The sequence below is a fragment of the Siphateles boraxobius genome, unplaced genomic scaffold (genome assembly GCF_051911475.1).
Source record: "Siphateles boraxobius isolate OS27281-9 unplaced genomic scaffold, OSU_SipBor_1 6, whole genome shotgun sequence".
In the NCBI taxonomy this organism is placed as follows: Eukaryota; Metazoa; Chordata; class Actinopteri; order Cypriniformes; family Leuciscidae; genus Siphateles; species Siphateles boraxobius.
In genome coordinates this window covers 17,695,955-17,723,222 of record NW_027509186.1, presented here as the reverse complement: position 1 = coordinate 17,723,222, position 27,268 = coordinate 17,695,955, and the positions used below count along the sequence as shown (strand labels likewise).

The window sequence follows — 27,268 nt, the reverse complement described above, 5'->3', positions numbered from 1 at the left end:
ATAAAAATATAAGTATATACTATACTAGTTATTTATTTTGTTGACACAAAAAAAATGTTTTTAGAGTGCATATTATCACTCAACCAGAAAATAGTCTAAAATGTTTATTATTTTCCACTTTTTTGCCTCTCCCCATTTGTGCAAATGAATAAAAAACTATGACATACATTATAATTATACATATAAGAGTGTATTATTTACATTATGTGCAGCATAATTCAAAGAACTAAACATTTCTAATAAATGTCTTTCCAACATGAGAAAGAACATTTATGAGCTTACATTTGTGTTGTCATGTACATTTTCAGACTGATATTGTTTGCATTGGTGAGTTGTCACATTTTTGTCTTTCCACGCCAATACCACAAACCATATAGATACAATATATATAGTACTTCTAGACAAACAGTACCTTATAGTACTTTAAAAAACATAATTCTTCATAAAAATAAAGTTGGATAGTAATATTGTGCAATAGTATTATTATTTAATATCCAGCCCTTTAAAAAAAAAAACTACATTGATTCAGTTTTAAAAATTCATCACTGGTCAGATAGACGTCATCATTGCCCCTTGTTCTTACAGACCTTTGTATAGTAATGTCTCAGTCTGTGTAAAATATGTCCATGCTCAACAACCTTCAGTGTATGATAATATGTTCAAGTTTTTCCAGTTCATTCCAATCAAGCCTGTCTGAAGCTTCTCACACAAAAGCAAACAAAAAATGCAGTGTTGTTCAATGCAACAGGCTCCACTAAGAATCTAGCTTGTTTGCTTTGCCCGTCATCCTTCTTGTTTTCATCATCCCGGTGTGCCTGGAGTAGTTTGGTTTAGGGTTGGTCTATTATGCACAAAGGGCATCACCACAAAGGTGAAGATGCCGACCAGCATAAGAGCCACAGTGATTATGATAATGGCTCCAAGTACAGTATAATAGCACTGATTGGAATACATTAACCTTCTCATGCGACCCCTCATCCTGCTGGGCGGTCTTCCCACGTCGATCATAGTCGCCTGGCCCAGACCTTCCTCCATGACTCCAAGTGGGTTATTACCGGCCTGCTCCTCTTTCTTCTTTAACACCGGCAGGTTTAAGCTGCTCTTAATAAAGCTGTTTGGTGGGGGATTCTTAAGGACGAGTTTGCCCTTGCTGCGTTTAAAGCGCACGGAAAGCGCCCTTTGCATGTCGGCCGGAAGTTTCCGGAAGATGTCTTCGTTATTTCCCAGGTGAGGCAGATCTCGGCCGTGTCGGATTACCGTCAGCTCCCGACAGATGGGGCAAATCAGCATCTTGATCTCGGGAGAACTGACGTTGATGCGTGCCAGGCATTCCAGGCAGAACGTGTGTCCGCAGGAAAGTAACTTGGGAGTCTTGAAGACGTTGTCGAAGCTGCAGAAGCACACAATGCACTCGGTGTCTTCCAGGTCGTCAGTGGGTTGCTCCGTCTTGTGGTGTCCAGGCTCGTGGTCGCAATCTCGCCTCCCTCTCTCCTCGCTCCGACCCCGTTGTTGCTTTACGCCCTCCTTCCTGTCCCGTTCTCTACCCCGGCTACCTTCACCACGCCGGTTTTCCGCTTCATTGCTGCGGCTTCTCCTAAGAGGCTTGTCGGGCTTCTGTCGTCGCTCTGAAGTTCCCAGGTTGAAGCTGCCCTTGCTTGTCGGCTTGACATTGGGCCCTTTTTTGCTGCCCTGGGGTTTCTCTTTGCCGTCACTCATTGTGTAGAGCTTTAGATCCACAGGAGCGGATTAAGAGAAAATTGAAGAGTTGTAGAGAAAAGCCTGCAAGGGGACATGAAGCAATACTCAATCAGTCTAGATTACAAATACAATCGATGAAATTTACATTCAACAGGCACATGATTTCAAAAAGTGCTGCATGAGACATGACCTTGTACAAGAACGAACTCAGGTTGCCAAAGTGCAGAGCTATGCAACTCAAAGGTGGAGATCATAAACTGAAATTTGCCATTAGCAGTCAAGTGTGATGAGAACATTGCTTGTTACAGTGGTTATTGCTTGCTTTTCTTTGTATTCTATTATAGGCCTTGACTGGCCTTGAGTTTCCTCCATCTTTCTTATTTGAAATCAACCCATATAAACCTAAATTTCTAAGGCCTCTAAATGATCAACATGATCAAACCTTTGCTAAAAAAAACATGTAGTGCACAACGTGCTTCCATGTCATCTCATTGATAGTTTATCCTTTTCCCTTTTAGTATCATTCTAAAAACGTCCTCTTCAGGTTGTGGTTCACATGTCTTTTTGCTTTGAAATCTTGAATGATTTTTGTAAAGTAAGCGTAAGAATAACTTTTATATTATTAGTAATATTTCACTTGCTTATTTGTACATCTTTCATTTCATCTCTCAATTCATTTGACGTTTTGGCCATATACATTTAAGAAACTGCACCAAATGCCAAATTGACAATAATGGCAATAAAATGTTGTTGTTTTTTCTTCCTCAAGTTAAAGTGAGCTCCATATTCTCACTATATGAGCCATAAAAGCATAAGTATGATACAAAACAAAAAACACATATGCAATTTAAAGGTTCAATAAAATTTTCCATTTAAAAAATTAGATTTTTCAGACGATTTGTCAGGCTTTACAGGGTTTACATAATTATCTAGAGTTATCTTGTTCCATGTTTTACAATGTTCATGTGATCTTGGGTTAGTAATTAACACAATGAACAATTGTAAACCTCAGGCTACCATTCTTATTTGCATATTTATGAGGTTGATAACATCTCAGCGAATATGGCCTGGTCAATCTGTTTGTAAATTGCTAAAATAATAGTCATCACCCCAGCAAAGCACAGGGTTGCCAGGTTTGTTTAAAAAAAACAGCCCGAGTACTGAGGTATTTTATGAACGTACGTCGCTAAACACGCTGTTGTATTGTAGAACCATATTGTTTTACATTCCATTGCCACCACAATTAAAGCCATAACCAAGGGATAACGTGCTAACCAACTTTCAAATTGACAAGGTTTTTCAAATTAACCCAGAATTAGTGTGTAAATCCCATAAGAGTGTTGACCTAAACTCAAAATCTGACTGTACAGGAATGCCAACCAGAATATCAAGTTTTTACAAGAAGGTGCAGATCCCAGTTTCATTCTGTTTGCTTATAGTTAAGCTTTAACTGTGAAACAAGTCAGGAAACTCATGAAAAAAATAAGGAATGTCTACAGCAAACAATTACATTATAGAATGTGATATTATGAACATGTAAAATCCAGGTTGAGTTTAGTTGTTCAGTAATCAAATTAGCCCGTGTTTTTGCACTCAATTCTATCTATAAAGGTAATACCAACTGGCCACAATCAAAACCTTTATTTTTAGGAGTATTAACTTTGAGCAGAAAGCAGAACTAGTTATTTTTCCAGAACAATTAATATTTGGACTAAATGACTTCCCAAATTAAAAGCCCACATTCACAGGTTTGGCACAAACCAGATCAAGTCAGTTCAGACCTGTCACTTAACTATGACAATAACACACCCTTCATTTAAGATCAAGGCTAGTTGTCACACTTTTTACGCAAGTGAATTTCATGACTGTTTGTCCAGGTTTGTTTGTTAAAGTCAGTTCCTTAAGGATTAAAAAGGCTTTTAAAAAAAGGCCTTTTCACCATTGTTTCCCCAAAAAATTAACAGAGAAGACTTGATTTGCTTAACATTGCAATATGTGGGGCATTTTGTCACACTTGAATAATAAAATTAAGTAGCATTTTTAAACAAATTACAAAATAAAACATAGAACGTGTGACAAATGCATGCAAAATATTAGCAAAAATATGAATTTTAGTTTGGAGGACAGAATTCACACAAAAAAATCTAATTCAAGAGGGTTTTGAGCTAGTTGTATTTCTTTTTAGTCTTTTAACTGCTAAAAATATGAAATATTCCACAGATGACAGAATGTGTTTAGTAGATTGTGTACATGTTTTTCAGCAAAGTTTTGATTGTGTTGATAATTTAGAGGCCTTAGAAATTTGAGGATCAAACATGTTACAGTATAGGCTTTATAGAGTTGAGAATGACCCTTGGTCAATACACAAAACTACAATCAGAGAGAACATATATTTGTGTAATTGGACTGTTGACTCAAAACCTTATTTTTAATAGCCATGTGACAACACTGTAAAAATAGTTGCTGCCTTATATTTTTAAGTACAATCAACTTGATTATTTAAGTCAATTAAACTAACTTAAAATAGTCTAATCTTGTATAACAATTTGTTTTTAAAAATTGCTTATCTTATTTTGACGAGTTAAAGCAATGTAAAAACATTTGTTGACATAACTTATTGATCGTATCTTCTTTTTTTTTTTACAGTAAATTAGCCCCAATCTCCATGTTGGACCTGCATTTTATAAGTTAAAATCACAAAAAGTATTTCTAAAAACTTGCAATCTACCTATGAGCTGAAGAGCAGTTGAACACAGATGTTAGGTGCCCCTGAAGTTTGCCTGGCTCCAGAAGCACATATTCCAGTCTAAGTGTGCATCCAACAACGCAACGTGAAAGGTGTGCAATCCAGTCCTTTCTGTCTTCCTCAAAACCTATCACTACAGTTTTTATCATCCGTTTGTTAACGCAAGCAACGTATCTCCACCTCTTCAGCATGTTTATCTCTCCCCCTCCCGCCTTCCTTCGTTTTACCCTGTCATACCTGTTAAACTTGTCCAGTTGCCATTTACTCCCGTTTGAATGAGAGGAATCCACTGACTAATACTTGTGCTTTATTTTTCTGACCTTATGAAACTTAATCCACCAAGTGTGCTTCTCAATGCTCTAAATATCAAAATGTCACGTTTGTTCATGATAAACTCACAGCCACGATGCAAACGCTGCCAGGATGTTGCTATGCAGTTGGTAGGGTGTTCTGGGTGGTGGCTAGGTTACTTATTAGTCCAAGCCAAAAAAAACAAACAAAAAAACAACAAAAAACAAAGTGTCATCGAAAAACTTGTATTGTACTCCAGGACATATAACCGGAAATTTACACCATTTAGATAGAAGCAATACTGAAGTTTAAGATCACAGGAAGTCGCTGATAAATTGTGACCCTTAATGCTATTCACACACACACACACACACACACACTCATAAAAGCACTATCCCATTCCAGCATGCAGAAATTTTGTGTTATAAAGGTTGATTATAATTGTTGTGGTGTGAATCAATTCACTTTATCACACATAGCCATTGTACCTGTAGGCTACTTTTATCCCTGATTAAGTGTTGTTAAGACACTATTGCCACCATTGTTTCCCAGTAAGATAGAAGACCAGAAATGCAATTTCTAGATGACTGGATAAGCCGTATGCAAAATTCACAGGGCTGCACTTGGAGGATCAGATTTCCGGACTGTTTTTAGTAGAGGGCAGATGTAGCGGTTAATTGTAGTCGCTGGTAGGTTTGAACAATGCAAGGTGATCGCCTCAGATAAGTTACCAGTTTGCAAATGAAGGAAAACTAGCGTATTCTGACTGGTGTTTAGTACGTAGGAATTTTTGATTGTATGGTTTAAAAAAAAAAAACTTGAAATGCAGAGGGACTTTGATAAGGGGCCGTTCACACAACAGAACACACTATCATGGCAATATTCATAATATCTTACATTTTGGCAAATTGGTGGCTAATTCATTTGATTTCGCACACATCTCATTCGTATGTTTTTCAAACAATCTATTTACGTCCGGTTAGGGTTGGGGTAGATCTTTATGCTTTGTTTTTTAATCGTTACGCTCACATATCGCATCTTCTGCAGCATCTCACATGGCATGGCTCAACTAAAAATGTGGCACATTTCAAAAACATTTATAGAACTTAAAAAAGAATTAATTCCACTGCCCTGTCTCTTGTTTTTAAATGCAAAATCGTGTTCTGTGTGAATGCCCCCCTAAAGTTGTCGTGAAGCGGATAGTGCGATAGTTTCTTTCCCATTATGATGTAGGGTGAATTGCCCTAATGTGGGACACTGCCTAATGTAGGACACCTAAGGTCCAGTGTTTGTAGGTCCCCCATAAATACAAGAATGACAGTGAAACTATGGGTTAGACAAAGCTGTGGTGTCATGTGATCAAAATCACATGACCTATCAAATGTCCAATCATATTTGAGGGTGGAGCAATCATCAAACAGGAGACACCTTGTGTGAAAACCATATGAAGGTTAATGACATAGAGCTTTAACAAATTTGATGTTAAGGAGTTAAATAGATTTTAAACAAAGCAATCCTGCTATTTTTTAGCCTAATATGCTTATGAAATGTTTTTCCATCAAAAAGTAGTGTAACTTTATGTGTATAAACTATATATTTTATATTTTTTATCAAATTTCCTAGTGTCCCACATTTGGAAATGTGGTTTCCAAATCCGGGCCAGCATGATCAGCCTAATGTGGGACAGTACTTCAATGAGTCAAAAATGTGTGGTGGGGCATGGTTTAATTTTTGTTTTGTTTTAATTTTAATACAAATATTAATAATGTTTATATTAGACAAATCTTAACTAAAGAAAAAAATGTTTCACCTAAGGTATTGATGAAATGGAAACAGGATTTTCATTACCTTTTTTCAGATTCTGTGGTCAGATATGAATAAATATGTAATTCCTAATAAATAAGTCAAAGAAACTCACTTTAAAATAATAAATAGATATTATCCATGTAATGATTTTATCAGCAAGTTTAAAGAAGGGGTTTCTCCATTATGCTGTTTTTTGTAAAGTGGAAACAGAAACAATTGTAAATTTATTTTTTAGTTGTAATTATACCAAATTATTTTGGTCCGAAGTTTCTTTGTTTATTTGTTAGGTGTTTTAAAAATTCATCACTATAACTGATATAATGGTCTTGTTTATGGATTGTGATACTGGTTTACTGGAAATGGATAATATAACTAAAAATGTTGTTATTTTTTAATGTTTCATCCATTCATAACCAAGAAAATTACTAACTAAGATTTTAAAAAGAATCTAAAATAAAATAAGATAATACTATTCTACATGAAGCAATGTGATTTTTGGTCTTTTATCATAGATGTTTCAGTGTACCATATTGGGAACACAACTGTCACACATTAGGAAGCTGCAGATTTTCTCAGACAACTTGCAATAAGAGCGCTAATATGTCTATAATTTCTCTGATGAATGGGTTATCTGAATTTTCTTTGATTTGATTGGGACACATACTGGGGTTTTTAAAAAAGTATTGGGTGTGGATATCATTTTTTGGTTACACATCGCAATATGTCACAGAAGTCTGAAGTGCAAAAAATGTCCCACATTAGGGCAATTCACCCCATATCCGTGTTAAATGGCTTCTATAATGAGAAAAATGAAGGTGGGATCTTATTCCGTCTTTCGGGAATTGACTGGATCGTAGGAAGTGTGGTGTTGCAAATTATATGGATGCAGTTCTGAATGCCAGTTTGCAGTAAGTTGCGGAGGATATTTAGGCTATGTTAAAAAAAATCTAATTTTGTGCATATCCAGATTTTATCCATATGGGTTTTTTGAAGTCTGGACAGAAAATAAACCACATGAAATCTTATTTTTTCAAATCTGATTCAAACCATATTTGAAAGTGGTTTAAAATGCGTTCCTAATCAGATTTGTACAGAATTATGCATTTCAATGTCAACTCTATCACAGCAAAAATGAGTCTGCATCAGTCAGGTGGTACAAGTGAGAGCTCTAAGTTTTTTTTACATTCATTATTATTGTAATGTTATGTGCTTTGAGACATGAGGTAGTTTAACGCCGTCTCTCGTGCCGCTTTGTAGACTCTGCTGTGTGCGTTCGTGTGTTTTGAAGGAGGCGTGATTTTGGAGACGCTCTGAAAGGAGGCTGGGATCTTGTGCTTTCAAAGCTATCACGCTATTGCTAGCCTCTCTGAAATTGCCTATCCTGCCTTTAAATGGATTTCTGGTGAAAAACCTTTCTGTTGACATCGACAGTCAATTTGATTACTTTAGCTACTCATTGACTAACGGCTAATTTCAGCTGTTGTTTCTGTTCATCTGGGAGCTTCAGGGTAAAATTCAAATTACTGGAAAATATCAATCATTGACTGCTGGCTATATATTAAACTATATGGCACAAGAACTTTACAGGGGACAGAATTATGCTTTTCTATGGTAAATGTAAATAAATAAATAAATAAAAGTTAAAAATTAAAATCGCATTTTACATGAAAATTCTGCTCTTGGATTATGCTGATCCATACTCCAATATTCAAACAAACTGCAGGGTGTGCCTGTTAGCACATTAACCTTTCTGCATTAATAAATACATTTTATTGCACAACCCTCTCCTTTTATATTGAAAGCTAAGCTATAAATAAAGCTATATTATATATGGCATCAAGCCATATCTCTTTAATAGTTTCAGAGGTCACATAATATCTGAATAACTGAATAACAATAAAAAAACATGTGCATACTAGTCAACAAAAATATATTTCCTCATTCAAACACATGAAAACAACTTTAGCTGAAACATAAAATTACGAGTCGCCGAAATATTTTACACAGGATCAGCAAATTACCAAACAAAGCGTCTGATAATTTCCAGATGAACACTCCTGGAGATTCTGACACTGCTGATCTCACGTCCGTCCGTCTGTCTGTGCAGATTCAGAGTAATATTGGGCAGAAGAGTCTCTTATCTCAGGATCAGCCCAGTTCTTCACGGGCTTTGCCTTGTTTGCGTGGCATCTTTTTACTGCTGCCGTCCTCAAGTTCTTTGTTCTTATAATAATGAGGAGCTACTTCCAGCAGCCAGCCATTATCAATCTCAATCACCTGAAAGACAGATTTTTTTTTTTGAATAAGGTTTAGAATAAAGCATATTTGTACATTTTCTGATGAATAATTAAGTGCAAAACTTGCTGACAAGACTTTAGGGTATTTTCAGTGTTTGATAAAGCATTACAATGAGATTTCTAATGGTGTGTTCACACTTGTAGTTGTATGCATGTATATGGTATTTTTTAATCAGCTGAATACTCACAAAGAGATTTGAAAATGTGAAATGGATTAAAAAAACAGCACCTGGAATTCAATTGTTGGGTGTATTTTGTTCATAATTCATAATTCCTTTCCCAATGTCTTTGAAATAAATTGAAAATAAAATAGGAACTAAAATCAAACCTTGTCGTACACCTTTATATATTATAAAGTAGAGGAATATTTATCTTCATTTTTTTCAACCATCTAATTTAAATAAAGCTTCATGAACTAGTACAGTAGAAATAAGTGAGAAGATAAGTATCTTTGTAGGGCAAAGATAAACAACATCAATATTTTCATTTATCTTATTTACATTTAAATCATTATGTAAAGGAACTGGACAAACATTAATACAATTATTTTTAAAAAATCCACTTGTTCTGATTTATGTTTCATAATTCAGGTAAATTAGATTAGATTACTATTATTTAAATCATCACTTAACATAGAAAAATAATAAATAATAATAATGACTGTATTTTTTTTACTATTTTAGTGCATTTATTATGAAATGTGCTATAGACTGCCAAACTGACGGATTATTTTATTTCTTTGCTTTAGTCCATGCGGCATATCTTTGTCTAATAATAGTAAAAATAGCGTCATTAAACCATGGATTGGTTTCTCCACCTATCCTAAAATTTTGATAAAAGGAGCAATCAGCATGTTTATCACATAACATTAAAAAAGTCGTTTTTAAAATAATCCCATGCTTGCTCAACTTCATCCATTATAGAAACATGGTATAAATCAATAACTGTAATAGAAAAAGGCTTGTTTGTTTAAAGTCTTTTGTAAATAATACACAATATATTCTTGGGGTCTTTTCTCCCAAGTTTCTCACACACACAACTGCACAATGGTCATAAAAAATACCAGCAGCAGATCATTTTTGGAGGTACATTAATTAAAATACAGTCCAATAATGATGATTTGGACATATCTTTATGATGCATCCGTGCCTTTGATTTTATCAACGGAACCAAACCCAGAGAGTCACAAGTTTCTTTGAATACCTCAGAGGATAACCAGTACCAGTTCAGGTCTCCAATGATGACCAATTCTGATTTAGTCCAGTTATGAAGATGATCAGATATCAATAAGCTTTGAATTTAGCTGATGGCGTACGATAACCAACTATTGTGATGTCTGAACCATTTAAGAAGGATAGTTCAATTACAGAAAGTTTAATTACAAATCAAAACAGTTTGATTTAGTAATGGACAAAACCTAAGCGCAGTTGAATCTAGATTTAACATTAATTGCAATCCTCCTATGATATGCTTGAGCATTCTGTCCTATTTAGGGTGGCATCTTGTGACATCACACCCTGTTTTTGGTTCGTTTAGCAATTGTACCAGAGTTAGTTTTAATCAAACCAAACCTGCCAAGTATGAACACACCTTTAGGAGTGGATTTTAGAGTGTTGCTTTGCGGTTGTTTACAGGCTCAAGTCGAAAAGAACCAGTCTGTTCAGATCCCTAACACAAAGTATGATTTTTGTCTTCAATAATATTAGTTATATCTGATTCAAAATACAAAGAATGTGAAGGACGACTCCATACCTGTCTCATGAACTCTTTGGTGGTGAAGACCAGCTCGTGGTAGATCATCCAGCGTGGCTGTTCCTCGAAGAGTGAGCTGTTGGGATGGACGTAAACAGTCTGCTGGTGTTTGACTGTTTTATAACCCCCTTTACTCAAGCGTGCTGTGTGGTAGAAATATCCCGCAGTCACAGCCTGGAAGAAAAAGCAAGCACATTTATATAATGATCTGGTGAAGTTGCACTACAGTGTATTAATCCTTATTACAAAGGCTCTATGAAATACATGATTCTGATTGGTCAATCGTGGGCGTGGCATCCTAAAGTCAAATAATTTTCATACAATCACATTTAAACTGTATAAATTACTGATGCAATACTGAGCAGCATCACAGACAAAAATATATTTGGCTGGTCCAAAAAATGTTTTTCTATTGTGGCTGAAGACAAGTGTATGATCTGTGCAGTTACTCATGCCACAAATGATTCTTAGTCACATAACCTGCATTCATCAATGCCAAACTCCTTTAAATATACAAAAGCATCTGCTAAATATAGTAGCGCACAGTGAGTATGCATGCATTCGGCTACTGTGTAAGTGTGCCTCTTGAAATACACTGACGTGAAAATCACATCGTCTTTTTTAAAAACTGATGATTCAAAGTGACACTAGTCTCTCATAGAACAGGAAGTTCTGAAAAACAAAGCCATGAGGTACAGATTTACTCTTGAAATGTTATTTTAGTAAAGTTTGATTGAAATTCCCCATTCAAAAAACATTGTAACATGCGCTAAAAAGATGTAAACCTCGGGTTAAGTACAATGTGAAAAGCCCTAAAGAGACAAGAAAGCACTTACTTTAACAGTTGACTATGCAAATTGTGCCACAAATTCTACTTCAATCTTTTTAGCCAGTAAAGGCCACAAGTAAGAGTGTCAAAACTAAAGGGGATTCAGTCTATAAAGCTAAATTCATGTATAAAACTTTTCAAAAATGCTCTTAAGAACAGGCTTAAGCTTTAACTTAAATGTCAAAAATCATTAGTAAAAAGTAGGACTTGTTTAAGTGTAGGAGCTATTTATAAAGAAGCTAAAAGGCACATTTTGCACTTAACTGTATTTTCCTTTTTTGAAGTGATTTCAATCATATTTCAAGCGATTCAAAACCATCATGGCGATATCGGCCGATATATGTATCAGGCCAATAAAAAAATTTGGTCAATACATTACAGCCGATAAATAATGGATTATTTCCTTCAGCTGAGACACTTCAGATGCGCACTGTTCGCCACTGGGGGCGATATATCGTGCATCTTATATCTTCATTGCAATGTGTGTGATCTCCTCTCTGCTGCCATCTTGTTACTCCTAAGTAGGTTAGGATACCTATCCAGCACTCTTTAATAATTTAGGAGCTGTTACCTAGTCTTAAAACTTAGGAATCTTTATTCTTAAGTAAAGGAATAAGAGTAATATTACGTAATTCTTATATTTTGACACACTTAAGACAAACATTTTACTCAGAGCAGCTTTATACATATGGCCGCAGGTTCATAAAGTTTAGATAGCAATCACATGTCCAAACACATTATCAATGGAGGAAATGCAAGAAAGGAAGCGATGTAGGGAAAATGAGGAAACCACCTTGCGGATGGGCACGCTGTCACTGTCGGAGCTGCACAGTTCCACCTCGATCCTGTCCATCAAGCCCTCCAGCTGATCACGCACATCTCGAGCTCTCTTCATAGAGCGGAACTGGATGAAGTTCTCGAAGCACCACTGAGTGGAGTAACCGCTCTCTACCCACTGACAGAGAAAGAGAGAGACTATTTAACACATTTTTCTTTTCTGGTGAAAATAAATCTGTTTTTATGGAATACATTTTCTTTTCTGGGGACAATAATTGCGTGTTTTGCGCATACGACAAGTCTGATACACGACTAGATTACTCTTATGAACAAATGACTATGACCATTATATGTGATTTAGGTTTGTGAGACCATTTTTTAAATGGTTGTTCATATGACAATATGTATTTAAAGATATAAATTCACATATAAATTAATAAAAGAAAACATGGTAGAAAACATTTGAATATTTTACAAAAAATAAGCACAGTGAGGTCCAGCTGAAAGGTTGAAGAAATTGTAAGAAAAACTTTTTTGGGACTGGGAGATCAACACAACATATGACATTTTCTAGGCAGAAGTATTCTTACAAGACAATGATATTTGTATGGCACAAATACTATTAGGATCAACAGAGTGAAAGAATTAAACTGAAATGAATGTTTACTAAATACAATCTTGTCTATAACTTAAATTATTGAGCAATTCTGTAATATAACAAGCCCCCCCAAAAAACTCCTAAATGCTTTATTTTAGGTGCCAAATGCTGCCAAAAAGTCTTATTTTTAATCCATATGGGCTTTGTTTCTGCTTTTTGAACAGTCATTCTTACAAAGCACTGTTCACTCCAAAGTTATAAATATAAAAAGACAAGAACTTCCTGCACCAGCATCTACATACACACATGCACGTATGCCTGGACAGGCCTGCATAACCAGTTCGCCTATATAATTGCTGCACAGCTCTCATAAGGAAGTAACGCTAGATGAGACGAGTATTCTGACAAAAACAAAACATTTCAGTTGCCGCAACTACCTGGTCATAAAAATGCTTCAGATCTGAGATTGATTGCCGCTTTGAGTGGTGATTCCACATCCACACATAAACACACCTGTGTATATACATTGAGCAGCACCATGTGATCTCCTCCTGGTACCACAAAGTTCATCCTAGCATTGTCAGCATGGACCACTTTGTCCTTTGGGCGGTAGAAAATGGTGTTGTTCACTGACAGCATGGCTGCAATGGTCAGGACCTCCTCGGAGCACTTATAACTAGGAGAGACCAAAGAACAACGTTGAAAACATTACAATGACGCCTCCATGAAAAAAATGAGCATATAAGTAAACTGAGGTGATTTCTGAGCGGATTAGACTAACTGTTCAGAAGCCAGTATCATTTTACTCAGCATGGGGTCCACCGGAAGTTCAGCCATCCTTCGGCCGAGCTACAGCGCAAGAACAACAAAAGGAAGTCAAAACCATGGACAAAAGAGCTATACATTGGCATATTTCCATGAGGGATATTATAAATATGCAGCATTAGAGTATTTATGTATACTTATTTTCAATGTCAAGAACCCTTATTGACAGTCCTTTTATTGAAAATCTGAGTTAAAGTACGCAAGGGTTTAGAAAACCAATTGTAGCATAACTGTAGGTTTATAAAGGCGTTTTAATTTGTTTTTGCAAACCTTAGTGAGTTCACCGAGGTGGTTGAGGGCGCCCAAAGCGTAGAGCTGCTCCAGAGCCAACACCAGCGTTTCGTGAGGAGGAGGATCCATGAAGTCAAAATGAATCAGGTCATTTATGCCTGACGCAGAGATCAGGAAAAACATGTTAGATATTAAGCACATAATAAAAAAACATTCAGTGTTTGATTACAGGGAGTGAAAAAGTGTGTCAGGTTTATGTATGCATTAACAATTCAATTTCCCCAGTACCACACCCCAAATTTCCATTATCCTTCATAGCAAAAATAATTACAAAGACATTCAACACAACTAACCTTAGTAGAATGCTCTAAAAATTATTGGGCCATTTAAGCTCTATTTAACATGTCTGAATGTCATTCACAGCATTTCTCTGAACTAATTTCTCTTTCATTTAATTTTAACCAACAAGTACCAGGTGATTTTAGTTGAAGTACACTACAGTTCAAAAGTTTGGGGTCAGTCATATTTTTTTAAACATTTTAATGCATCCTTGTGAAAAGAAATATTAATATTAAGCAAGTATGCATTAAAATGATCAAAGGTGACAGTAGAGACATTTATAAAGTTACAAAGATTTCTATTTCAAGTCAATGCTCTTTTGAACTTTCTATTCATCAAAGAAGAAATGTTTCCTGAGCTGCAAATCATCATATTACAATGATTTCTGAAGGATCATGTGACACTGAAGACTGGAGTAATGATACTGATAATTCAGCTTTGAATCACAGGAATAATTTAAATGAATAAAATATATTAAAATAGAAAACAGTTATTTTAAATTGAAATAATATTTCACAATATTACTTTTCTTGTGTAGAAAACTTTTCTTGTGTCACTAACGTTTGTCAGCCACAAATGTTCAAATAATTTTCTTCATTTTAAACAGTACATCTACTGTTTTATATTTTAAGACCATAAGAAATATATTTTTGTCATACTGTATGTTTTATTAGGAAAGTGTGTTTGTGCTGTTTTTTATTTTATTTTAAATAACGCCTCTTGGTTTGGAATCTTCACTAAAGTCATCTGATCTTTTTAATGCCTGCAGTGCATAGAAATCAAGCTAAAGTGTAGATTTGTTATGGTAAAGTCATCAAGACAAACTGATTCATTCATTCTTACCAAGACTTTTGAGCAGCAGAACCACATTTCCCAGGTTTGTTCTCTGGATCTCAGGGACAGTGGTCTCCTCCATCTCATGTTTAAAGGCCCAGGCGGTGTACAGCCTAAAACATTTCCCAGCAGCCACTCTTCCTGCACGACCTGCTCTCTGATTGGCAGAGGCCTGTGTGATAATATAACTCATTATCAATCTCTAATTACACACATAAATTACCATTTTAACCTTCAATATAGTAATATGACCTAAATGAGTGATTCGTTGACGAATGATAATGACAGCCAATAACCTGCTATCTCTGTATATTGAATTTCCTACATTCAGACACACATTAAAAATTGAAATAATACTAATAACTACAATAATAATTTCTATGTAACAACTAATATATTCAATATCATAAGTAAATCTGTCTTTGTGACTTTTCTGAATACTTTTGCTTCAACTGCATTCTTGACAGATAAATGTGAGAGATTGTTTTTGTCGTTTCTTGAAGCTTCTCTTACACGTGAGCAGGGTGTGACAATGAGAGATTCCATTCCTGTTCTTGCATTGTAGCTTTTTTGTTTGCAGAAACCTGGATCAATCACGTAGATGATGCCATCAATGGTCAGTGACGTCTCTGCGATATTTGTGGCCACCACAACCTACAGAAGAAAAAACACACAAACCATTACCCAAGAATTTCATTTTCAGTGTTTAGTGAGTTTAGTTTAGATGATATACAAAATAAAGCTTTTAAATAAAATCATTTACATAAGAATTTGCATTAGCTTTTGTTAAGGCTTCATTTTAGATAAAAGCATCTACTATTATGAATGAACAAGTATTTTGTAGCTTTCCACAGACTTCAACAGACATGCTGCCCCCTGCTGGCCGACGAAGAGAATGGCGTTCTTACTTTGCGTGCTCCAGGCGGAGTGGGATTGAAGATTTTGGCCTGCATGTCTGAGGGCAAGTTGGCATAGATGGGAAGAACAAGGAGCTCAGATATCTTAGAACCCAGTCTCCTACATCTCTCCTGTAGAAGTTCACAGCACGCCTCGATCTCCTCCTGCAACACCAGAGGAGGGGGGTGGCAATAATTCAAAGAATTATTTTCAAAATAATTCTTTGAAAATCTCCTTTATAAATAATCAAAATTGTTTGTTAAAAATTATGAAAGGAAACGTTTTTATTTAACCATTGTTTAGCATTTTATTTATTATATCAATATCAACCTCTCAACTTCATGACCAAAAATGGAGAGATATGGGAAGCGTTGTGGGGCGCAGGAAAAGGTAAAATGATAAGCTTAACCTATTATTTATTTATTTATTTGTCAATGTAAGTCTTTTAAATTGATCAACATTTAACAACGGTTAACTTTGGTTCATCTTTGGATTTCGGTTCAACATTTACGCTTGTTTGTTTCTCCGGGATAAGTGTGTTTTTTTGAAAGGCCAAGTGAAAGAGAATTTTACTTCCCCGACCAGACAAGTAGCTTAAAAATAACTAGGGAAGCAATCGTAACGCAACATGATTATGGTTGCACTTTTTCTTGTATATTTAAACATTTATTTAAAACATCAATCTCATAACATTAGGCTATTTATTGCAGTTGCAATTTTGCAGGTTATAGGCTAAATTATTTAATTTGATTGGTAACAAGCCCCGTTTTATTATTATTATAACTGAATTTATTGTTCGAATGTAAGAATTTGACATGAAAGATGATGCATACATTTAAAATGCATGATTTATATGTTACAATCAAGGTGACTGTGACAGAAGGGAATGTGTGTCAAGGGAAAAATCTGTGACAAGTTATTGGAAAAACATTAAAACGTGGAGTACTGCTATACTGTGACTCACTCAGATGTTAATAGATTTATGGCTCATGTCCATCCAGAAGGGAACTATGAACTTTAAACAGACTGAGTGTCAAGGACTGACCTGTCCTGTGAGGAAGACCAGTATGTCTCCAGTCGGCTGAGTGACATGGATCTGTAGCACCGACACCACACATGCTTCGAGATAGTCGGCCTCTGGAGCCTGAAACCAAAGACAAGTGATATTAACAATGTGCAATGTACAAATTAAGGCAAAAATAGATCAGAGAAATCACTAAGCAGGATTCTTACACCATGTCCAAGAATGGCTGATATTACAATTCTATACCATTTAGTCGAAATAAATTAAAAAAACATAAACGTATAAATGTAAAATCAATCATTATAAATGGTAATAGTGAATTTATACATTATAACATTTTAATGAACAGTAAGAAAATGTATATTTATTTTGATATAAGCTACATTCTAAGACTGATTTTTTTTAAATAAAAAAATATAGTACAGATGGTAATATTGTGAAATATCAATTCATTTAAAAAAAAACCTGTTTCCTATTTGAATATATTTGAAATATAATCTACTGTACAATTCCAGAAAATTGGGACATTTTGGGACAAGAATCTGTGATTTGTTAATTCTCTGTAACCTTTATTTAACTTTAAAGATTTTCACTAACCAACTTAACTGTATTTTGCAAATATAAACAAATGTTGATTTTGATGGTTGCAATACACTCCAAAATAGTTGGGACAGAGGCATGTTCACCACTGTAAGACCTTTCCTTTTAATTGCATTTTTTAAATGTGTTTTTGCCCAATCTCGCTTGATATAACAGTGCGTAGTCATCATTCTCCGATTCTCAATTTCATGATCGGCCATACATTTTCAATAGGAGTCAGATCTGGACTGCAGGCAGCCAGTCAAGCACATCCCTTCTGTGTGTCTGAGTGTCTACATCTTTGCTCGCGAAGACCGAGTCTGGATGGATGGAACTATTATACCCAATCATGATACCGTCACCTATTACCAATTCAACTGCTAATTGTGGGCTGTTTCAAAACAGTTTAACGTGGATATACATATGAATTAGAGATCGACCGGCCAGGGACCAGAATTAGCGAATTTTTCACATACTCGGCCCGGACCGGTGACGTCTTTCCAATTCCAAGCCGGTCAGTTTTTTTTTGCCAGAGGCACAGGCAATAACGTCAGCTGCGCATTCTTGTTCTCTTCACTTTTGTCAGTTTTGTCACTGCCACAGACTGATCGACTGCATGCCACGCCGCATTGCTGCAGTAATTCAGGCAAAAGGAGCCCCAACTAAGTATTGAGTGCTGTACATGCTCATACTTTTCATGTTCATACTTTTCAGTTGGTCCAACATTTCTAAAAATCCTTTTTTTGTATTGGTCTTAAGTAATATTCTAATTTTCTGAGATACTGAATTTGGGATTTTCATTAGTTGTCAGTTTTAATCATCACAATTAAAAGAAATAAACATTTGAAATATATCAGTCTGTGTGTAATGAATGAATATAATATCCAAATTTCACTTTTTGAATGGAATTACTGAAATAAAATCAACTTTTTGATGACATTCTAATTATAAGACCAGCACCTGTATATATACACACACACACACACACATATATACAGCTCATGCCACATCATCTAGTTCAAAAAGAACAGAAAACACTGCACCCGTGTATGACAAACCGAATGCTTTAATCATGGTCCATTACCTTTGTGTAGTAGATGTCCACAGGGAACCTGCGGCCTGGAATCCTAAATACAGGTGCGTCGTCAAAGAAGCTGGAGAAACGCTCCGTGTCCAGAGTGGCACTGGCCACCAGAACCTTCAAATCAGGGCGGAAACGTGCAATGTCTTTAATTAGACCGAAGAGGATGTCTGTGTGTAACGTTCGCTCGTGGGCCTCATCAATGATGATCACACTGATCACAGAGAAAAACATCCAATCAGAACAGAGAATGAAACAATGAAAAGCAGACCTATATATATTTTTTTTACACTCAAAAAAATTAATTCTGTAAGTTTTTACCTGTAGCTGGCCAGGTCGGGCTCTGTAAGAAACTCTCTGAGCAACATGCCATCAGTCATGTACTTCAGGATGGTCCTCTCTGACGTACAGTCCTCAAAACGGATGCTATAGCCCACCTGTGGAAAGTAAGACAACATTACTGAAACACATTTGCCACAATTAAAAACATAATGCTCAATTTTACTAACACTTTAACTTCTCTTATGTACACAAACACAATGGCAAGCATGCAGGCTCATCATGTATAAATCACATTTAATAAGCAGATGGATTATGACCTCATTTCCTAGTTTGACATTCATTTCCTGTGCGACTCTAGCTGCTACAGACATGGCCGCCACTCTTCGGGGTTGAGTGCAGCCAATCTTCATTCCTCCTTCAGAGTAACCCTGAAAGAAAAAAGATCAAGAAGTTAAATTTTCCTGACGTAAAGGGTTAGTTCACACAAAAATAATTCTGTTATTTAATGTCATACCAAACCCAAACTTTCTTCCATCTTCAGAACACAAATGAAGATATTTTAATGAAATCTGAGAGATTTCTGTCCCTCCGTTGAAAGTCTATTCACCCAAAACTCTGAAGATTCATAAAGAGATCGTAAAAAAAAACATATTAATCGACCGGTTTAATCCAAGTCTTCTGAAGAGACACAATCTCTTTTGAACACATTTAATTTAGGCTTTTATTCAACATCGATCAGAAAACGTGCAAAGTGAACTCAAATATGGAAAATGAAAGCTAATGCATGCTTGCTTGATACGTGTGTTACGCAGCTCGTTTGAGCTTCTGAAATAACCAATCAGGTTTGTTCTTGCGCATCAAGCAAGTATGGTTGAACTTCTGTTTACCATATAAGTTCTTGATGTGTTCAATGATCACTGTTTATATGAGAATAAAAGCCTAAATTAAGTCTGTTTTTCATATAAAGCAATTACCTTGATTAAGTCTCAGAGCATTGGGTGAAAAGACTTTAAATAGAGGGATAGAAATCTCAAATTTCATGAAAATATCTTTGTGTTTTGAAGAAAAAAGTCTAATGAGTTTGGAACGACATCAGAGTGAGTAAATGATGACAGAAATTTCATTTTTGGGTGAACATACCATTTAATATAATATATACTGTTGTGCCGCTATTCAGATTTTAAGCACAGAAATGTGTAAACTGGATGGACACTTGGCTAATGTAAACTACTGATGCAATCTATTGATGCAAACTATGGCACCAAACCCCAATAAAGACCATCCCTAAAAATATCTATTGTTGCATTAAAGTTTTTTTTCAGTCATAGATTAAGTTGGGAGGACCTACATGTTCCTGGTTACTTTATATTCTCATGTGACACCTAGAAATGCACACATGGAGCTCCACTGGATCCACAGAAACCCTGAGCTTAAAAGCTATTTGCAAATAAATGTTTTATTATAAGCACGTACATCTTCCACAAGATACTGAGGGATCTGGGTGGTCTTGCCAGATCCGGTTTCCCCCTCTATGACCAACATCTGGTGGTGTTTGATGGCAGCTAGAAGGTCTTCTCTGTAAGGAAAGATGGGCAGGCTGCGTCTCACTTCCTGGATGGACTGCTTCTCTTTCTCAGCTTGTGAAATCTCAGGTTCGCTTTCCTACAGTTCAAAAACAGGAAGATACAGGATTGTATTTACTCTCTGTATTAAAGACATACAGAAATAGAGCTGTGGAACATAATCGTTTTTACGATGCATCACAATGCTGATCTGAACGATTCTGCATCAATGCATACAAACCAAATTATCGAAATTTAAACAATTAGGCCTATCATTCATATTAATGTACTGTTTTATTGTAAATAAAGTACTATTACAGGCTATATAAATAAAAAAGATAAGCAAAGCACTTGCGTCTGTTATGGATTTGACAAAAGGAACATGCATAATTGTTAATCAAACATTAAAAGAAAAGAGGGAGTCACTCGCTGGTCTTGACTGAGTAACTTTTCTAGCTGTTATAATAATCAATTTATGTATAATAAATACACTAAAGACTATGCAGTGGCTATTTTTACACTTGATTATGCAATGAACTATATTGTGATTATAATATAAATATTAGTAGAATAACTATATTGTGTATATAATAATTATTATTAATAAAATAATTGGAGGAAAAGATGAGGCAAGTGAAGATTCACACCTCTATACAGTAATATAACGAATACACAGAATATCATTTTTGAGTGATGTCAACCTTCTCTGACAGCGTTCCCTTCATGGTAATGGCCGTGCTGACGAAGTTGATCATCTCCTCTTCCTCTAAAATGAGCTGATACTTCTCCTGCTCCTCCTTTATCCGCCGTTCCCGCTCTTCTCTGGCCCCAAACTGCAGGGTAGCGGTGGCCACTCTCGCCTCCTCCCAGCGGCCCTGCTCCCCGCCTCCCTCTCTGGGAGTCTCCTCAAACTCCAGCTCCATTTCTTTTTGAGGAATGGACTGAAAGGAATGGAAAAATAGGAGAAGAGAAAAACAATAAATAATTAAAGTTACGTATGTAAAATAAATTACTTCATGGTTATTTAAAATAAGAAAAACATTGCAAGTTTCCATCAAAAGCAACTATATTTGTAATATACTACTCTTCAAAAGTTTGGGGTCGGTTAAGATTTTGGCTACATTTATTTGATCAAAAATATAGTAAAACAGAAATATTGTGAAATATTATTACAATTAAAAATAACTGTTTTCTATTTGAATATATATTTAAAAATGTAATTTATTCTTGTGATGGCAAAACTGAATTTTCAGCATCATTACTCCAGTCTTCAGTGTCACATGATCCTTCAGAAATCATTCTAATATGATGATCTGATGCTCAAGAAACATTTATTACACTTGTGCTGCTTTTTGTGAAAACTGCGATTCATTTTTTTTTAAGATCCTTTGGTGAATAGAAAGTTTAAAAGAACAGTATTTATTTGAAATAAAATTCTTTGGGAATATTATAAATGTCTTTACTGTGACTTTTGATCAATTTAATGCATCCTTAATAAAAGTAATAACTTTAAAAAGATGAAAATATTTTTAGCATGAGATTTCATTTTGATCACTTATTTAAATATTGAAGCATTGCCATTTTGAATTTAAGTATATCATAACCCCACTGTAGCTCTTAGACCTACCTTGTTTCTATTCTCTTCCGGCATGTAGTATCTGTTCTTTCTCTCCTCTTTTTCTTTAGCTCCTGCTTTCTTGTAGTCTCGGGCCAGGTCTCTGATCTGCCGCTTATAGTCTAGATCTTTCTTTTCCTTAGTGGTGAGTTTCTGAGTGGAGAAGAGGTATTCCTCGTCCGCAATTTCAGCCTCGAGGTCTTCCAGCTTCTCCTGCTCTCTTTTGGTCAGATACTGCCGACGTGACTGTTTCCTTAACTCTGGAAGCTGAAGAGACCACACTGAATGTCAACAGGTATCAATCACAGCTGTCTTATACGGATTACTAAAAACCGGAATGTTGTATTAAAAGGGTTATGGCAATCGGGTTAACATGCTTACATAAAAAAACTTAGAATTAGCATCAGAACATTGTTGTGCATGTAACGAAACTTTCTCACCATTTTCCTTTGATCCTCTTCAGCCATTTTGTGCTTTTTCTGAGCTTCCTCATACGCCTGAGATGATGAAAACAGATCATCAGCCCTCATATTTTACCAAATCATACCGAGATCCATCAATAGTAAACTAGCAGACTTTATTTTGTTGGGAGCAAAAATGTATTTTGCATTACCTTTTTGTCATTTCTTTCAAGTATGTGTCTTGTCTTGTCTTTGTCTTTCTGTTTCACTCGTTCAGCAAAAGCGTCCCTCTCCTCCAGATCTTGAATTCTCTCTCTCTCTTCCCGCTCCCATTCTTCCTCGTCCTCCTCTTTAGCAGCTTTTCTTGGCTCATCCATGACCTTAGTGCTGAAAGAGGCAAAAATCAAACAAGAGAAATAAATCACTGATGAAAAAAGCACAATAATAAAACGAACAGTTCTCGCTTTCGGATTGAATGAACCACATTTAAAGCCTTTAATTGAGAATGTTAATTTGTATGATTTAGTGCATGCAAGGAAGTGCTAGCGGGTTTATTGAAATGTTAGGGAAAAACTATGTAAAAACATTTAGATATATTGTATATTTGTACAAAAAAAAGTAAATAATACATATAACAGTACAGTACTAAAATGAGTAGAACGTTTTTTATATGTAACTTCATAGAAACTAAATATTTTCAGACTAATACTTTGACATATATATTTGTCTTTATAAATTGTCTTTATACAAGCAACTACATGGATTGGTTTTTAGATTTTAGGATGGGAGTCTCTTGCACAAGGATCATATTTGGGGGTCTGTGGCATCTAAAAGATTGAAAACCTCTGTTTTAGAGTATCAAAATCACCTCTTTTTCTTTTCCTCTTCACTGGATGATGGACTTTCCTCACGTTTCTGTCTGAGGTTTTTCCTTTTCTTTCCTTTGTCCCGGTCTTTGCTTTTCTTCTCTTTTCCTATTTCCCCAGCTGTCTCTCCATCACTCTCACTGTCCTCCAGAAGAGTGTAGGTTCTGTTCTTTCTCTCAATTTCCATGACTTGTCGTTCAATCGCGCGGGCGGGTTTTTCTGCCACATGTTTTTTGGGAGCCTGAAAGGGAGGGTCTTTGTCAGATAGATATGTACAGTAAATGTATGTCTTAGTTTATGAATTCAGTTAAACATACTGTCTGATTATTATAAAACCATACTTTGTTATACAGCTCATGTGCAAACGCTGTGATTCTTTGATCAATGTCAATGGTTCCGGTTTGCTGAAGCCGAGCCACAAAGTCCTGAGGTCCAGAAGACTTCTTCACCAGACCGATCATGAACTGAGCCACATATCTGTCACTCAAACCCAGGATGTCATGGAGCTGGTCACTAACCCACTGTTCCAGATTGGCCATTGTGACTGTGCACAAAAACATACCACATCTATTTTATACAATTCTGCGTCAACATGTTAATCAACATAATATAAAAGTGAATCACAATACATTTATCCATCATCAGTATGTGCAATGATGATAAATATTTACTAGATAACACAGCCAAATGAGCAACAAGTTCAAAACTGTATGCGACCGACTTGGATTCAATATTTGATTAAACCAAGCCGTCAAATCTTATTTCTAATGAAAATTATGAACACAAGAAGGCTGAGATTGTTTTATTCCGATACTGATCGTGGAAATGAACAGCAAGTCAACACTACTAGACTAGATTATTTCTGACCCATGTATTCAAACGCACCATGTACATAGAGTATTGTGGTTTATGCACATGAATAAAAACATGACAGCATCATAAATCATAAGAAACGTTAGACTTACGTTAGTAGTGCCTCCACACGCTTTCTCCTATGAAAACATTAACACTAAGTTACTTCCGGGTAAAAAAAAAATATTTCCGAGTCACTGTTTTCTTAATGCAAACTGTCAAAATAAAGGTCTGAGTAAAACGTTCAAACGTCACTTAGACATAGACACAAAATAGACGAGTAGAAAGTTGTTGTTGTCGCTACCGATTGATCTGAATAATACTTCAGAAGAATATCTTCTTGTAAAAAGTAAATTATCGCCGGTGTAACGTTAACTGCGTGGTCACGTGATACCGACCGGTTAGTTTTCTCAACGCAAGTCGTAATTATTATTTGTGATTAGATAAGGCATGTTTATAGTAATTTTATAGATGTTTATGTGTGTTTATTTCAGGTACCACATGCTTGTATACAATAGATTGTAACGTTTATATATTTTACTGTACATCTGTAACGAACGAAACTGTGTATTTATATGCATCACATTATTGTGTGGTGTGCCCCTTTAAGAGACCCCTCGATCACGTCACGTCATTCATGACATGCGCTATGCGTGATGACGCTGTTGAGTTGAGTGTGATCCACCGTAGATGCTAAGCGTGCTCTACATCTTTATATACTTTTGTTTCACCAGTTTTATTTTGTGACGCTGAAAGAGTAATCTCTCATGTGTGAGAGGATCGCGTTTGCCTGTGTTAAATTAAATGTGCGTGATACAGCCTTTACGCCTCTAAGCTCTTTCTTCTATTGACTTCGTGAGAGCTATCCTGGTCAAAGCGTTACAAACTCTTTCCATCGAGTCCTAAGATTTGATTCCTTTCATCATGTCAGAATACAAGTCGAGCGTAAAAGCGTGAAGAGCACCAGATGTTTTCTTCTGCTTACAATACAAATCAACATATTTTCAGGTGGACGTGTTAATACGGATAAGCATAACACATCCACTTGATATTAATGTTAAACATAAGATAATACCTTAATATGACACTATATATATATTAAACCGCACATTTATTTTCAGTGAATGGTTACAGTATGGGGTTCCATTTGTGCCTCAAATTATGGGATTATATTTGTGCCAAAAATGAGTCGACTGCTTTCTGCTTTGTACTATACATTTGTCCTTATCAAAAGTCAGTGCTTAGTTGTTCAGATAAAAAAATAGTATATGTTGATGTGTGTGTTCTCTGTTTATATCATATTTTTCTGTCGTTCTGTCATCTTGCTTTGTTGTCCTTGCTGTCGTCCTAATCTGTCATCTTAACTGTTATCTTGTCGTCATTACTGACGTTTTAACTGTCGTCTTGTTCTGTAATCCGTGCTGGAATTTTGATCTGTTATCTTGGTTTGTTATCCTTACTATCGTTTGCAAACTGTTTCAAGCGTGTACAGACGCAGACCTCACGGAAAGCTGTCAAAATAAAACCAAAGTAGGTTTACAAAATAATTCCATTGATGTGAGAAGGTTATGAGAGGCAGGGGGATACCTCTAACTCTTATAACAAGACGACATTACAAAAGAGCAAGCTGACAGTAAGGACGACAGAATAGGATGACAGTTAAGATGACAGTAATGACGACAAGATAACGAGGACAGTAAGGACAACAGAGCAAGATTACAGGACAACAGTAATGACGACAAGACAACAGAAAGGGTGACAGAACAGTATGACAGTAAGGACAACAAAGCATGATGACAAAACAATAAAACAAATTGACATAAACTAAGAACATACACATGAGCATAAGTAGGAACAATACAGTAAGGACGACAGAACAATACGATATAAACAGAGAACATACACATCAAAATTTACTAATTTATCGGAACAACTAGGCAATGTCTGTTGACAAGAACAAATATATAGGACAAAGCACAAAGCCAAACAAAACACTGAGAAGGACTTGTACTTTCTGAACCTGGACTTTTACACTTCTGACAATAATTTCAGTTATTTCATACGGTCCTTGCACCCTACAACAGCAAAAGAACCAAAACCCACAATGACACTGTCCAAGCAAATAAATAAAGTAAACAACAGGATTAAAAACAAGATATTATTTCCATGTTTTTTGGCACAAAATTATGTTTTATTATCTAAAGAAAGCACATACTCTCTTTCTCCCGCTCTCTCTCCCACTCAAATGCACACACAGTACGGACACACACTCGCACAGATACGTGTTGTCAGTGCTGCTCTAGCTATTTGATTAGAATTATAGTTTAGCAACTAAAAAGCTATATTAATTTCTCATGAGGTAATAATGGCGCTGTTTTTGAACAGTTAAACTTACAGTTTCACTATTAACCCTTTCACAAGTACGTTTAAAATATTCTAACGGACCCCCCGAGTTTTTCAAGGCGACAGTTATTTAGAACTTGTCACTTTAATGTTTCCATGGTGACGCGTCATTTCTTGTCACGTGACACCGCGCAACCACAACACAGCGCTAAATGAATGATGATCTGCTTTTATGTCATTTTTCTTTTTTTATTAAAATATTCACAAATGTATTAGCTATAGCATGAAATACTGATATTCCGATTGTCAAATATGTGCAGGTGGAAGTGTTTTGTTGTTTAAACACCTTTATAACGATCGCGTTAGTTGAGCTGTATAGTTTGTTTCACAGTTCAGAGAATCGGATCTGTTGGATTTACAACACTCAATTCCTCCACTTCTCACGAAATACATGAAAGTAAGTGGCCGGTGAACTGGGAGAAGAATATGGTAAAATGTAAAGCTACTTACACAATGTGTATCTGATATGAATAAAACGTGTCATCTTGTTATAATGAAAAGGATTATTATTGCCGCTTCCATAGACATCAGTGTGTATTTTACAAACTCAAAATCATTGTTTTGCTAGTACTTATGTGTATTTATACATAAATAAACATTATGTGGTTGAAAACACTCAGATATATGACAGCACTGAGTGCGTCCTTCTCTGGCTCAGCACGCCAGCCAAAGCACGAAAGCAC

General features: G+C 35.7%; 2 protein-coding genes across 2 annotated transcripts; both read right to left on the bottom strand.

Moving 5' to 3' along the window:
- Positions 1 to 91: 91 nt before the first annotated feature.
- On the bottom strand, positions 92 to 4,602 carry rnf183 (ring finger protein 183). Its single transcript, XM_077207975.1, has 2 exons — positions 4,427 to 4,602; positions 92 to 1,779 (listed from the first exon to the last, which is right to left on the bottom strand). Exon 2 carries the CDS (start codon positions 1,714 to 1,716, stop codon positions 802 to 804), a length of 915 nt encoding a protein of 304 aa, XP_077064090.1. The 5' UTR covers positions 1,717 to 1,779; positions 4,427 to 4,602; the 3' UTR covers positions 92 to 801.
- A 3,852-nt stretch (positions 4,603 to 8,454) lies between these two features.
- Positions 8,455 to 24,378, bottom strand: dhx16 (DEAH (Asp-Glu-Ala-His) box polypeptide 16). Its single transcript, XM_077207974.1, has 21 exons — positions 24,296 to 24,378; positions 23,672 to 23,874; positions 23,333 to 23,571; positions 22,677 to 22,851; positions 22,504 to 22,560; positions 22,076 to 22,330; positions 21,150 to 21,389; positions 20,360 to 20,548; positions 19,204 to 19,314; positions 18,926 to 19,041; positions 18,608 to 18,818; positions 16,966 to 17,064; positions 15,932 to 16,084; positions 15,537 to 15,677; positions 15,033 to 15,195; positions 13,890 to 14,008; positions 13,576 to 13,643; positions 13,308 to 13,470; positions 12,213 to 12,374; positions 10,591 to 10,764; positions 8,455 to 8,818 (listed from the first exon to the last, which is right to left on the bottom strand). Exons 2-21 carry the CDS (start codon positions 23,867 to 23,869, stop codon positions 8,690 to 8,692), a joined length of 3,162 nt encoding a protein of 1,053 aa, XP_077064089.1. The 5' UTR covers positions 23,870 to 23,874; positions 24,296 to 24,378; the 3' UTR covers positions 8,455 to 8,689.
- Between the last annotated feature and the right edge of the window lie 2,890 nt (positions 24,379 to 27,268).

Bases quoted from the DNA above. Each gene is read 5' to 3' on its own strand.
- rnf183 (XM_077207975.1), bottom strand. From the start codon at position 1,716: ATGAGTGACGGCAAAGAGAAACCCCAGGGCAGCAAAAAAGGGCCCAAT.
- dhx16 (XM_077207974.1), bottom strand. From the start codon at position 23,869: ATGGCCAATCTGGAACAGTGGGTTAGTGACCAGCTCCATGACATCCTG. The intron at 22,852-23,332 runs GTGATTTTGATA...TGCCTCTTTCAG, and splicing joins GAAGAGGAAAAGAAAAAGAG to CACTAAGGTCATGGATGAGC. The intron at 12,375-13,307 runs GTGTGTTTATGT...TTTCTCTGTCAG, and splicing joins TGCTCAATGTATATACACAG to TGGGTAGAGAGCGGTTACTC.